The sequence below is a fragment of the Gobius niger genome (genome assembly GCF_951799975.1).
Source record: "Gobius niger genome assembly, chromosome: 1".
NCBI classification, from domain to species: domain Eukaryota; kingdom Metazoa; phylum Chordata; class Actinopteri; order Gobiiformes; family Gobiidae; genus Gobius; species Gobius niger.
Genome location: NC_136852.1, coordinates 27136690 through 27149866, shown reverse-complemented (window position 1 = coordinate 27149866; position 13177 = coordinate 27136690). Strand labels below are relative to the sequence as shown.

Sequence of the window (13177 nt, the reverse complement as noted above, 5' to 3'; positions counted from 1 at the left end):
ACATGAAAAGCACTAAGTCTTATGATAGCTGAAAGAAAACCAGGCCAGCCTTCTCTAGAGTGTCCAGCAGGCGCCAGTATAGATGAGAGAATTGTAGCTCTGCAGAGATGATACTGTTCAGTGAACTTATGCGAGGCTAAAGTGCACATCGTTGAGACCAATTCGCTTAACAATAGGGCACTAGAGAAAATTGGACCATAAAACGCTCTCATTCCGACACAGCGCCCCCGCAGAGTGCAGCGGGCTGATCGAGGAGGGGAGGAAAAAAAAAAAAAAAAGGAGCACACTTCCGGTGTGAAAGACAAAAACAGACCGAGGATCGTCCCAGCAGAGAGAAGAGGGCAGCGCTCTGACGCAGAGAGGCCGTTTGTTCAGCGAGGTGCACATTTAGCGCAGAGCTAGAGCCACACAAGCGGCTGGCTGCATCTCCAGCATGGTGAAGATCAGCTTCCAGACTGTCGCGGGACAGAAGGGGGAGAAGGAGGGCGATGGCGACAAATCCGAAATACTCATCCCCCATCCGATGGTGAGTGGGTTACCCTGGTGTTTTATTTATTTATGTATTTGTTTGTGCCCGCTTCCTTGTTTTCCTCCAATGTCACTTATGTAATAAGTTGCTGCGCCCCGAGCGGGTCTTGGGGCATCCTGCACCTGCGCAGCATCAGCAGCAGCGGGGGGGTTGACAGCAGCATCTATCGCCATTTGGCTCCAAACAAAAACATGTCACTGCTGTGATGGTTTCCTCTGCGCCAGTGCGCCACTTCCAGCCTCATCCAAGTTGGTGTGATGATGCGTTAATTAGGCATCGTGCTTATCACCTTTAATTTGTAAAAACAATAGATTCCCCACAGTAGGCTTTATTTCAGGGGGAGACGCAGCTTAATCCACGAAGCTGCTGAGGGGGGGGGGGGGTTCTTCCAAATGTCGCCCGCTGAGGGAGACAGACGACAGGCCGATGGTTTGACACGCGCTCAGCTGGTGCGCGGAGCTCGTGAGGAACACAAAGAACCCAGCTTGACAGTTCGCGTTCGCACATTCACAGTTGTCCTTATGCGCCCTCCAAATGTCACACGCTCACGCTTTACCCACACAACACTGTACAACTTTCATTAGACAACTTACTTTCGGCTCTCAAAGTCATAGGAGCAGCGTTGTAATATGAAATCACAGCTGGAATGAAATGCAGTGCGTTTCCAGGAATACACAGTAGTATCCTTGGATAACACACATCTGCATCATTAGGTTGCGTTGGTGTCTTTTCTTGTTTGAAAGTTTGATCAAGCACACCATATTGAGTAGCTTTAAATTGTAATTTTCAAGGTACGACTGAAGTACACCAGACTGACACCCACACTGGTTATTATACTCCAATAGCTTAAAGGAACAGGCCACCGGTTTTCCATACTGTGATACGTTCTTACCTGAGCTTAGACGAGTTGATATGTACCTGTCTGGTCTTTGTGCGTGCGCTCAGTCACGCACAAAGACCAAAGATGTTGTTAGCATTTGGCCTCTCCCAATGTATTCCTATGGCTCCAAACGGGGGAGAAGTTGGAAGCCACCACGATCTTCCACCGGCACGCACAAAGACCAGACAGGTACGTATCAACTCGTCTAAGCTCAGGTAAGCACATATCTCAGTATGGAAAAACAGTAGCCTGTTCCTTTTAAAAGTAATCATCCTTGTAGTAAATGGGCCTCACTATTGGTTGGTTTCATTTTGCAACCCACATCATAACTTTGAAGTCACATCTGCTGACGTACGGACACATGTATAAGACTATATATAGCACTCCACATTGGCAGCTCAAAGCCATCCGTTTCTTTTTCTTTTGCGTCCAGTATACTCAAAACGCCATCAAAGGCCGTCAGCTTCCTCCTCTTTCCGCAGATTCCTCAAAGCAGCAGAGATCATTATTTTCCCTCAAAGAAGATAACAGTAACACGCCGAGCTGTCTGTACAAAAGGCACTGGGCACACTTTGTTCGGGCCCGCGCACTCCTCCGCTGGTGCTGTGTTTTTTTTCCTCTCGACTGTTTACTATGGAGCGAGCGTGTGTGTGTAGTGCCACTCTGCCAACGCGCGGCGCAGATGGGCTGCGAGACTGAGGAGGCGTTTTTCGGGAAGATTACTCATCGTCTCAGTGTAGTTTCGCTTCCACTGTCTGTCTGTCAGCTCTACCCTCTTATTCCCAGCCGTGTAACTGAATCGATCGCGCAAACCTGCCATTTATAAAGAGTCTGGTTTTAGGCTTTGCACGATATATCGACAAAGGATTGTTACCGGGGGCCGGGGCTGGTTGTCTCACTTTCTCCACTGCTTATCACCAGCGTCGACATTGAACGAAAGCTTAAACAAGGCCGAACTTCCTTTTGTATACATATCTCATCACAGAAAGTAGTTGAAAAACTTCCAAAACAGGAAAAACAAGTCTGTATCTGGATGACTTGGCCTCATGTGCAAGTTAGTTTTGATTCATATGTGGTTTAACCTCTTAAAGGAACAGGCCCCCGTTTTTCCATCCTGAGATATGTTCTTACCTGAGCTTAGACGAGTTGATGCGTACCTGTCTGGTCTTTGTACATGCCCGTGGAAGATCGTGGTGGCTTCCAACTTCCCCCCCGTTTGGAGCCATAGGAATACATTGGGAGAGGCCAAATGCTAACAACATCTTTGTCGTTTTGCGTGACTGAGGGCACTCACGAAGACCAGACGGGTACATATGAACTCGTCTAAGCTCGGGTAAGAACATATCTCAGTATGGAAAAACGGTGGCCTGTTCCTTTAACACAAGCCTGAACCAAGCACATTTTCTCCAATTTGGTATTACCCAAATCTGAAAGCTTCTTGAGCGAAGCGTCAAAATAGACGAAGAAATCGAGGATGAAAATACTAAAAAAAACAGGTGGCACAAAAGAGCAACAAAGAAGCAACAAAAACATGCTGGAAAAGCAACAATTACACAATAAAAAGCGGGAAAAACACGACTGAAAAGTGACAAAAAAGGAGACTAAAACATGACAAACAAAGCGTCAAAAAGCAAGGAAGTAGAGCGATGAAGAAAGCAATAAAAAATGACAAAAACACGGCTAAAGAACTGCGAAAACATGACAAAAAACGATTCAATAATGTGACAAAAACGCAGTGACACAGCAACAAAAAGGTTAGGATCACTTTTGTTGGTCTATAGCTCTAAAATAAGGTGATACTCCAGTCCAGAAGCTTTTAGATTTGGGTAAAACTGAACTGGAGAAAATGTGCTTGGTTAAAGAAGACCTAGCTTCCTTTTGTAATAAATATCTTATTGCAGTAAGTGGTTGATAGATGTGGTTGATGAAAAACACAGGCCCAACCAGGTGCATGCTGGCTGTTGAAGTTTGCAAACTAAACCCTGCAAAATGAGGTATAAAAATTACCATTGCAGTCGGAAAGTATCTAAAATAATAAAAGAAACTAGATTAAGAGAGAACTATATGTTTACGGGACACAGTGGAAGTGGTGAGTGTAAGCAGGAAGCGTGGGCGGATTCTACAAAACTACATCTGTCTATGTCTTTTGCAGGTGTTAAAATATGTATATACTTGTAATGTCTGTTTGTGTCATGTTACTCCCAGGAGGAGGAGGAGGAGCTGGTTCTGCCCCTGCGGCCCAATAAGTCTCCCCTGAACGGGCTGTGTTGCCTGACCTTCGGCCTGGTGGTCTTCATGGCCGGTCTGGTCCTGGCGTCCATCTACGTCTACCGCTACTACTTCATACCCCACGTAAGAAAACCCCAAAATATATACACACAAAAAAGAGTTGTCAAAGTCCGAAGAATCAACAGTGTTTTGGTCATTTTAAAGTCAGTAAGTAAATGTCAGTGATTACCGGTTGTTTGTCTGCGGTCCTCATTGTTTTGCCCGTCCTGATCAGATCCCGGAGGAGAACCTGTTCCACTGCCGGGTGCTGTACGAGGACTCGGTGTACGCCCCTCTGCGCGGCCGGCAGGAGCTGGAGGAAAACGTGGGCATTTACCTGGGAGACAACTACGAGAAGATCTCCGTCCCCGTGCCGCACTTCGGAGGCAGCGACCCGGCCGACATCATCCACGACTTCCACAGGGTAAACAGCAGGCACCATGGGAGTTTATGGAGTATTACAATAGAGTCATAGTTGTCAAGATTAAAGAGGGGGCTTGTTGTATGAACTGCTTGTTGTAAAATAGCTTCTTCTAAAACTGAAGCTATGGGTTAAGGACACAAACCTGATAGGACATGATGTCAACCCATTTGCTTCAAGGACCAAAAAAAAACAATACAATGAAATTCAACATTGTTTTTTCTATTAATACATTGTTTTTATTGTCAATTCTAGCACAATTAAAAGACATTAATAGAACTGAAATTATGTAACACACTGAAAAAAGTATTCTTGAAATAAGTACCTTTGTCCTAATTTCAAGAAATCTGTCCAGAGCGCAAAATATTTACACTTAAATTGAGATTTAGAAATCACTGCACTCGAAACTAGATGAAAGACCTTAATTTACTTGAAATGAAACAGTTGTAGTCGTTTTATCTTAATTTAAGTGTAAATATCTTGCCCCATTAACAGATTTTTTGAGATTAGACTCTCAAATCAAGGACACATTTATTTTACTTATTTCAAGATTACTTTTTGCAGTGCACATACAGAGTAATGTCAAAAATGCATGTACTTGTACACAAGGGCAGGACAGGGAGGTGAAGGAAAGAGTTCAGCTTCATTATATCGTACCACATGAAGCTACCCTTCAGTTTGTTGGACCTGGCACAGATCGAGACTCCGCAATCTTCTCCCTGAGGCAGGACTCAAGAACAGCGCTCTGGTTGTCTGTCCACTCTGTTGTAGGAGAGCCAGGAAAGAACGGGCTAAGTCCAGATCATTGTTGTTGAGCTGAAACGCAGCAGTGTTACGCAGTCCACTGAAGAGTGTGCTTGTTTGCAGCCTTGACGATGTAATTACACTTAACTTTTTGCTCTGTCCAGGGACTGACCGCCTACCACGACATCGCACTGGACAAGTGCTACGTGATTGAGCTTAACACCACCATCGTGATGCCTCCTCGAAACCTCTGGGAACTTCTCATCAATGTGAAGGTAGCACACACGGGACACTTGCAGCAATAAATGTAATTATTCCATAACAATAAACCAATGAAGATTTTAGAATGTAAAATTATAGGCCACTGGTTTGATGACCCCCTTGTTAGATTCTTCCAAAAGTTCCACCAACTGGGACATACTTATTCTGAATTGATTGAATTCATCGGTGAAAGCTACAAAAGATGGCCGCCTAAATGTATATGATGTATATTTCTTGCAGAAGGGGACGTACTTGCCTCAGACCTACATCATCCACGAGGAGATGGTGGTGACTGGGAAGGTGCACAACATGCGTCAGCTGGGCCCCTTCATCTACCGCCTCTGCAACGGCAAAGAGACCTACCGCCTGAGCCGCCGCGTCACCCGCAGACGTGAGTTCAAAACCAAGTTTCATTTCAAAAACAAATACAATACAACAGTGGTTTGGGCCTGTGGTTGCTCAGTCAGAGGAGTGACGCTCCTTAGTGCATCTGAAGATTAGAGGTAAAAACAACCGGGCTGACCAAAGTGCTGCAAGGCAACAATAATAACACAGCTAAACAATAGAATAGTGTGACCTAAATAAGAATTGATCATGCAAATTCGCAAATTAATGTTAAATGAACCTATAAAGCTGAAATTATGACCAAAACAACATTTTTTTTTACAGATTCTGATTTTTATAGAAGATAAATATTGAAAGAAATGTACGGTACTCAGGAAGAGGCTCACGCCCCACTGAAAATGGTTCCGTGACCTACTTTTGGGCTCCGACCCACCTGTTGAGAACACTGGAATAGATAATTTAAAAATACACATTTAAAAATAGTGTCTGTGGCTTGACATCTGCCACAACTGGAACTATTCATGGATTTCTGCCAGGATATTTAATAAAAATCTAGATTGTGTACCCAAAATGGCTGTCCGTTGACTTCAATACCCTGTGCTCAATGGCAAATGCTGCAGATGGTTTTTTTTATTTAACTTCTTTGTTAGCGACCCAGTGAATGTGCGCGCTGATCCTGATTTGACCGTTCATTTAGCTTTCTGCACATACCACATGATTGGTTCTGACCAATCAGTGTGCCAGCTGGGCAAGTGCAAGACAAAGCTAGCAAAAGTCCATGTTGTAAAAACAGATCAAATTTGCTACAAATACAACCTAAATGGAAAATTTCAGGTATCTTGTCATCTGAACACACACAGCTTATTGAGTCATTTCCCATTCCTCTTTATAGATACAGACGGCATCTTTGCAAATGCCCATATGTATGGTCATGTTTTGAAGCAGTCAGAGGGAAAACAAAGAAAAAAAAAATGCTTTCTCCCATTTCTACTTTACTTTAACAAATGCTGAATAATTTAGGCTATATATTTTTCTACTAAATAAAGATACAGAGAAATAGAGAGGAGTAAAGTGGTTCAACAGACCATGAATACAAAAAAAAAACAGACAATGCTAACCAGGAAGTACGCTAACATTAGCAAAGCGATGTGATTGGACCTGATTCTGGCTTGACTTTATTGGTGTGTGATGAATATGTTTAAAGTCGGCTAGAAACGGCTAAAAGGAGTGAAAAATTGTGATTCCCTTCTTTCTGATCTGAACACATGAAATCGGTGACAAACCAGAGAGGGCCAATGGGTTTCAGTCACATTACTTTTTTCCTGGATGCCATTTTGAGGACCTAAAAAAAAGAAAAACATCTAGTATTACTTTGGTTGCAGTGCTAATTTTTCATCATTTGAGATCCATGATGCTGCAGGCTAGTGATATGGAGAGGGGTCGTCGGGCAGAGCACTACCACACGTTCACCCAGTGCTCTTGATGGCAGTGAAAAATTGGTCATAATTGGACAATAGCTTACCAATATGTCACTAGTCAATGGGTCACTATAGATACAGACACATGGCGTCATAGAAGGGGGCGTGGCCTCGCCGAGGGGGAAAACAGAATCTTTTGGGAAACACATTTTTTCCCTCTTTTTAGCCATTTTCTGGCAAAATATAAACTTATTTATCACATAGCCTACAAATAAAGTCAAGTCTAAATCAGGTCCATATGGATGTTTATTCACAGCAGATTGTCCAGTAGAAGCGAAGAAACGGCAGTTGTAGCTAACACTAGCATTAGCATGATGCTAACATTCTCCATTATTTATGTATTTATGGGCTGTTGAACCACTTTGCTCCTCTCCATGACATTGCATCTGTATTTAGTTGAGAACTACATTCATAATTCAGCATTTTTTTAAAAGTAGTTTTTGAATACTTTGAGAAAATTTAGATTTTTCTCCAAATTGTTTTCCCCCCCTAGCTGTTTTCAAACATGACCATATATGGGCGATTCCAGAGATGCCGTCTGTTTCTATTGCAATCTCCATGTTGAATCATCAGATATGAAAATTTCTGGTTTTCATTTGTGGTGCCATTTCTGGCTTCCGAGCTTGCTAGTCTTTACCACTTACACTTCCATTTGTGCTTTTCATAGGCCTGAACAAGCGCGACACCAACGACTGCCACCACATCCGCCATTTCGAGAACACATTTGTGGTGGACACCGTCATCTGCGAAGAGCCATGAGATCGTACGAACCGCTCCGCTGTTCAAGCACATCTCCAGTCACTTCCCGCTGAGCCACTGTAGCACCCTCTAGTGGAACACGTCTGAGTTGCACTTTACGCATAGTTATAACTGATAAGCATAACATGAACTATATCATTTCCGTCGGTAATATTTCCAAATGTGATGCAATACTTAAAAATGGTTCTATCACAGGATTTTTTTCCCATGTAGCAAAGTCGAAAGGCAAATAATGGGTTTAATGATGTCTCTAAAGGGATATCTGGGTGGCTACTGTTGTTATGAGAATAGCGTCTCCAAGTGTCGTTTAGGTGACTGTGTGTTGTTTTTGTACTTTTTATTTCTCTCGAGACTCCTTACCGTCTCCCAGTGCTACAGCCCACAGTTTGCAAGGCATAACGCTCCGCTTAACAAGACGAACACACATAGATTTAAGTAGACATTTCATCGCTTATATTACGTAATACAGTGGTTGTGCAACATTACACACCTTGTGCCTCGCGGTGCTGGGTTGACTTCACGACACGACATGGGCCCATAATAATCTATTCAGATGGGGGCAGGTCAAATGACAAATAAGGCCAAATAGGTGCGGTTGAATAAACATATTTGTAGGCATTCGTAGAGTGTGGTGCGTTCATGTTGTCCTCAGGAACTGGACACAACTGTGGAAAAAGAACTGGAGAACTTGTGTCAAAACAACTGATGGCTGATTGTGTTGTGTTTAATCTGAGCTTTTTGGTTATAGACTGCTACTTTCAGATACTATAGTATAGTCAGCTGTCATCCTAATTGCGAGAGGCCCGATATTGACGCTAGCTACCAAATCTTAAAGGCACTATACCTGATTTTTTAAACCTAGACAGTTGTGAGGAAAAACACAACGCATCTAATAATAAAGAATTTGTATCAATTTTATGAACTTGCAGGGTAGTTTGTGTAGTAGTTGTGAAACATGCCTATGCAATGTGATGCCACAAATATATTCAGCCAGTTAGGAATGAGTTTGGACCACAACTAAAATTCTAGTTTAGTGATTTCCTCTTTCATTGTTTCTAAAAACAAAACAAAAAACAAAACAAAACAGGTAAAGGGCCTTTAAGGGTTAGTTTTGCAGAATTCAAGTCAATAAGAGAGCATGTGAATACAATCACAATCACATCTTGGTACGACGGGCCCCTGAGGACACATGAATGCAACATAGGACTAAACAGGGTTCATTCTAAACCAATATTAACAATACATTAATACAGATCACTGAAAAACCACTATTGCAGGATGACACAGAAACAAATATCTACCTATTATTTGGACAGGCAAGATTTAAAAAACGTGTAGTCATCTGGGCCTGGTTTTGAGCAAAGACGCCAACCCCCCCCCCCATCCAACAGCCTCCATCAGTCATGAGCTCAATATTAACCAGGGTAAAACCAATGCAGTAGTCTTCAAATTGAGCCCTATAACTCGATAAAAGAAAAACTTGTTTTGCACCACTATTGACGCCACTGCTGTATCATATTGCTATAGCTAACATAGGTGACAAATTGCTTTGCTCGGTTAACATGCTTTCGCTTTTTTTATGCTCATCTTTTTACCAATGTGTTGCTTTAAACAGGGTTAAGCCAATATCGTTAAGCACATTTTGTAAATTTAAACAATGGACAAAGACCATGTTTTACAGTCATTTTTCGGAGATGCATACGAGTCATTTCAATGCATTTGTAACTAATTTAGCCTTTAGCTCCTGCATGTTGTTTGTTCATCAGGGGAAGCAGCACTGTAAGGATGTTTTCTAAAAATGATGCAGAAGCCTTAGTCCAAAGTGCGGACTAAAGTCAATATATAAGAGGGGCTAATTCTTATTGTACGACATGTTAGATGAATCTCAACCTTGATCTGTATATTTTGTCTGCCATTGGAAGATGTCTGTGAATAAAGTAGTCATAAATAATGTGTTTATCCATTTTTGTGTGCCATTCCCAAGCATAGATACAGTATATGTGTATAAATGAGTCCTCTTCAGATCATATTTCAAAAATGGTTAAGCAGCCTTCAATTATCTGGCAACACAGACTGACACTGGTGTAGCCAATGGCCCCACAGCTGTGTATATAAGCCCAGTTCATTCCTTCATTGAAATGTTTTTTGAAATCATATAAAACCTACATAGATAAAAGTATAAACTGCTTCTTTCTTGACATTTTAAATCAAAACTCAGCCCGACGCGACTAAATATTTCCAGTCAGGCCTTGTAATAAAAGTTAAATAATGTATTATGCCATCAAGTTATTTAAACGTGCCATTATCATCATTGTAATATTTAATCTTGGACTCTTAGTGCCGGCTCCTAATTGTTTTCCTGTGTCATTGCGTCATGTTTGTTGCTAACATGAGCCTGTCCCACTTACTGTGTCATCATCGCTCCGCTTGGTACAAAACACTCAAACAGATTGTCCCATTACGTAGATCAGGAGCAATTATGACACCTTAGTCATTTTAATACAATATTTACAATGTGTTGGAGCACATGCAGCACCTCCTTGTGCTATCCAGCGTCAATCGATTTTCACTCAGGCAAGGCATATTTATTAATAAACAACACAACTCAAATTTGTTCGGATGTAAAGCATTTCGAAGATTATTCTCCAACTAAATTCAACTGTAAATTATTGTCCTGTTTTAAACACAAGCATCCACCATTTTAGAAAGGAAATTACAATCAATAAACAAAAGAACACAACACATTAATCAAATCCCTCGGAATAAAAATTGCGATTTTAATAGTTGCAAGTAGCAGATATACAATTAGGAAGGAAGTAGATTACAATATATCATATTTTATAGTGGACAATTTGCTGCCCTCATCATAATTTGGATCTCGTTTCTCAGAAGCTTTGGAGAGTTCTGTGAACCTTTAGGGGATCCCTATTTGAGTCCCAGCCTGAGAAATAGGAATCACTTTGACCTCTAAAACATGTGCTGGCATACACATGTGAGCTGTACCAGTCATTTTTTTTAAAGTGTGACTGATGATTCAGGAGAGTTTGGATTTGACTGTTGAACCATGATGTAATGCTAAATGTTATTATGGATTCAGTGAGTGAATTGTAAACCACTGTTAAAATGCTGGTTGAAAGACATGTATTTCTGTCCCCAAGTATTTGAAGTATTGCACCTGATGCACCAGCTGACCCTGAGAGAGGTTGGTTAAGGGCAGGTGGCTCCACTGAGCTAACACCTGGACAAAGGTGTGACTAAGATCCACCACATGCACCACTAGAGCATGTCGTCTCCATATTTTACCAATGCCATCCCACTCCTGCAATAGCTGATGTCATTGGTGTAAATGGAAAACAGGGTGGGAGACAGGACACAGCCCTGCGGAAGCCCTCTTTTTAAAACCAGTGTGCTTAAAAGTAACCATTAAAAAACACATGTCTCATGTCTGTGAGACTGTCTGATCCATAAAATCATTGAAAAGCGAACGGAGTGAAGTAAATGTTTTGTTTAACACCCTTTTCAGATTAATTTGAAGTTGCCCATTTAGAACTCATCACTGTAATTTATGCATCCAGCTGAACTGGTTACAGCCTGACAAACAACGACAATACCACTGGTTTCAATTAATTTTCAAGTGTATTTATTTTAATCTACCAGCATACCTGAAATGTTTTCTTGTCCTGTCTACTTCATCCTACCCTCTTAGACACTCTCAATGTCCTACATTTACTGTCCCTACTGTGCATAAAGAGCTGGCCCAGAGTTCCTTCACCTTTAACTGGAATCATCTGCCTGTATCACTGAGGTCTTCATCAACCATCGGTCCCTTCAAACTGTAAAAAAAAACCTGAATGCCATTGTTTGTTCTTGGTTGGAATAACATTATCTTTATTTGCTTTTCTATTGTAAAATATTTTATTTTCTCAGATGTCGTGTGAGCAGGCATGACTGTCTTTAATGTTTGTCTATAACTGTTTGTTGTGTAACTTGTCCTGTGTTGCACTGTATTGTGTTCAACATGAAATGTTTTGGTCCCCCTTGAAAACGAGATGCTGCATCTCAAGGGGTTTTCCATTAAGAAATTCAAATTGAACCTCAAGGTTAGTGAGGCAGTGCAGCAGAGTGTCCATTTGTACAATGTTGAAAGCAGAGGAAAAGCCCATAAATAAAATCCTGGTGGCTCATGAACGTGTTTTAAAGGTACACATCGTAAAACTTCATAGAAAATGTGATGTCTGGTGGTGCTCATGTCATAGCTGATCAAATTGTAAATGGTAAATTAATAGGAGGCTTTGAGGTCCATGTCTTTCCTTTCTCTGTCAGTCTTTCACTGCCAATTCCTTGTTTAATCATGGACCATGGCAGTCTCTGGATGAGGGTTTTTCAGTCTGCTCTTGGCTTATAGCGCTCCTCCCATCTGCTCAAGATTAGCTTCATGTAACCGGTTCCCATTGGAGACACAATGACCAGAATCACGGGATTGGCCCTGATCACACGCGCTACAGCAGTGTTGTTGCCCCTTCTGTTTAGTTTAGGCGGAGTTGAATTATTTGTGATACAAATGCCTTAGAAATCCAGACTATTTACTTCTGAAGATTCAAACGAGTCGAGACACTCACGTCAGCCACATAGCATAATTGTTTTTTTTAGGAAACACATTGGTATTCTATTATTGCTATTGTAACAATACAACATGATTTATGTAATTATGTTATGTGGCCAACAATGTATACAAAGCATGTATCTGTTACTTTCCTTTATCATTCGCTGCTAAACAGGTTCATTGATCATCATTCCACTGATACACATTTCTGAATGAGAATGAATAATCCCAGTGAAACATTTCTGTTTTCACAAACTGGCTGACTTTTTCAAACCACCAGATGTCACTATTTCTCACCATTTATGATTGTGTTATTACTGCTCATTACGACACTTCCTGCTGTAACAGACTTTATTCACAAGCAAAGAAAAATCCACATTGATACACAGTTCATTGACTATGTATAGCCCATATTTTTGTATTGTATAGGCTAAACGGTTTCTCATGAAATAAAAATTAAATGGCAGAAGACCAAGAAAGGACCAGACGAGATTATTAACTGTTTCACCTACAAAAACACACGTTCTGATTGCTAAATAAAGCTTAAATGCAAGGGTGGAGCAAGATTCCCCCCCCCCAAAAAGCATTTCTTGTGCTTATTTCTTATTTAATGATTTTGCCTGCAACTTGCAAACTATCCAGCGCCCTACATCACCCTCAGCACCATGGGACCCACTGCAAGAGGAAAAAACAAACAAACAAAAGCCTTCACGCTTCAACTTTTCGTCGGCTTCAGCCCTTATTGTGTTGAGTACACGATGAGAACTACTTAAAATTAGTAGTCCAAATGCTGGGTACACTTACAATTCAATCCATATTTGCACAGGATATTTCTACAATTTACCTACAACACTTAAAACAGCATAAACATTAAGCTAAATAGGCCCAT

General features: G+C 41.3%; 1 protein-coding gene across 1 annotated transcript; it reads left to right on the top strand.

Annotated features, from left to right (window-relative positions):
* Positions 1-125: 125 nt before the first annotated feature.
* Positions 126-8444, top strand: itm2ca (integral membrane protein 2Ca). The gene is made up of 6 exons (XM_079579416.1): positions 126-526; positions 3615-3761; positions 3913-4101; positions 5007-5117; positions 5344-5494; positions 7594-8444. Exons 1-6 carry the CDS (start codon positions 434-436, stop codon positions 7683-7685), a joined length of 783 nt encoding a protein of 260 aa, XP_079435542.1. The 5' UTR covers positions 126-433; the 3' UTR covers positions 7686-8444.
* The last annotated feature ends 4733 nt before the right edge of the window (positions 8445-13177 follow it).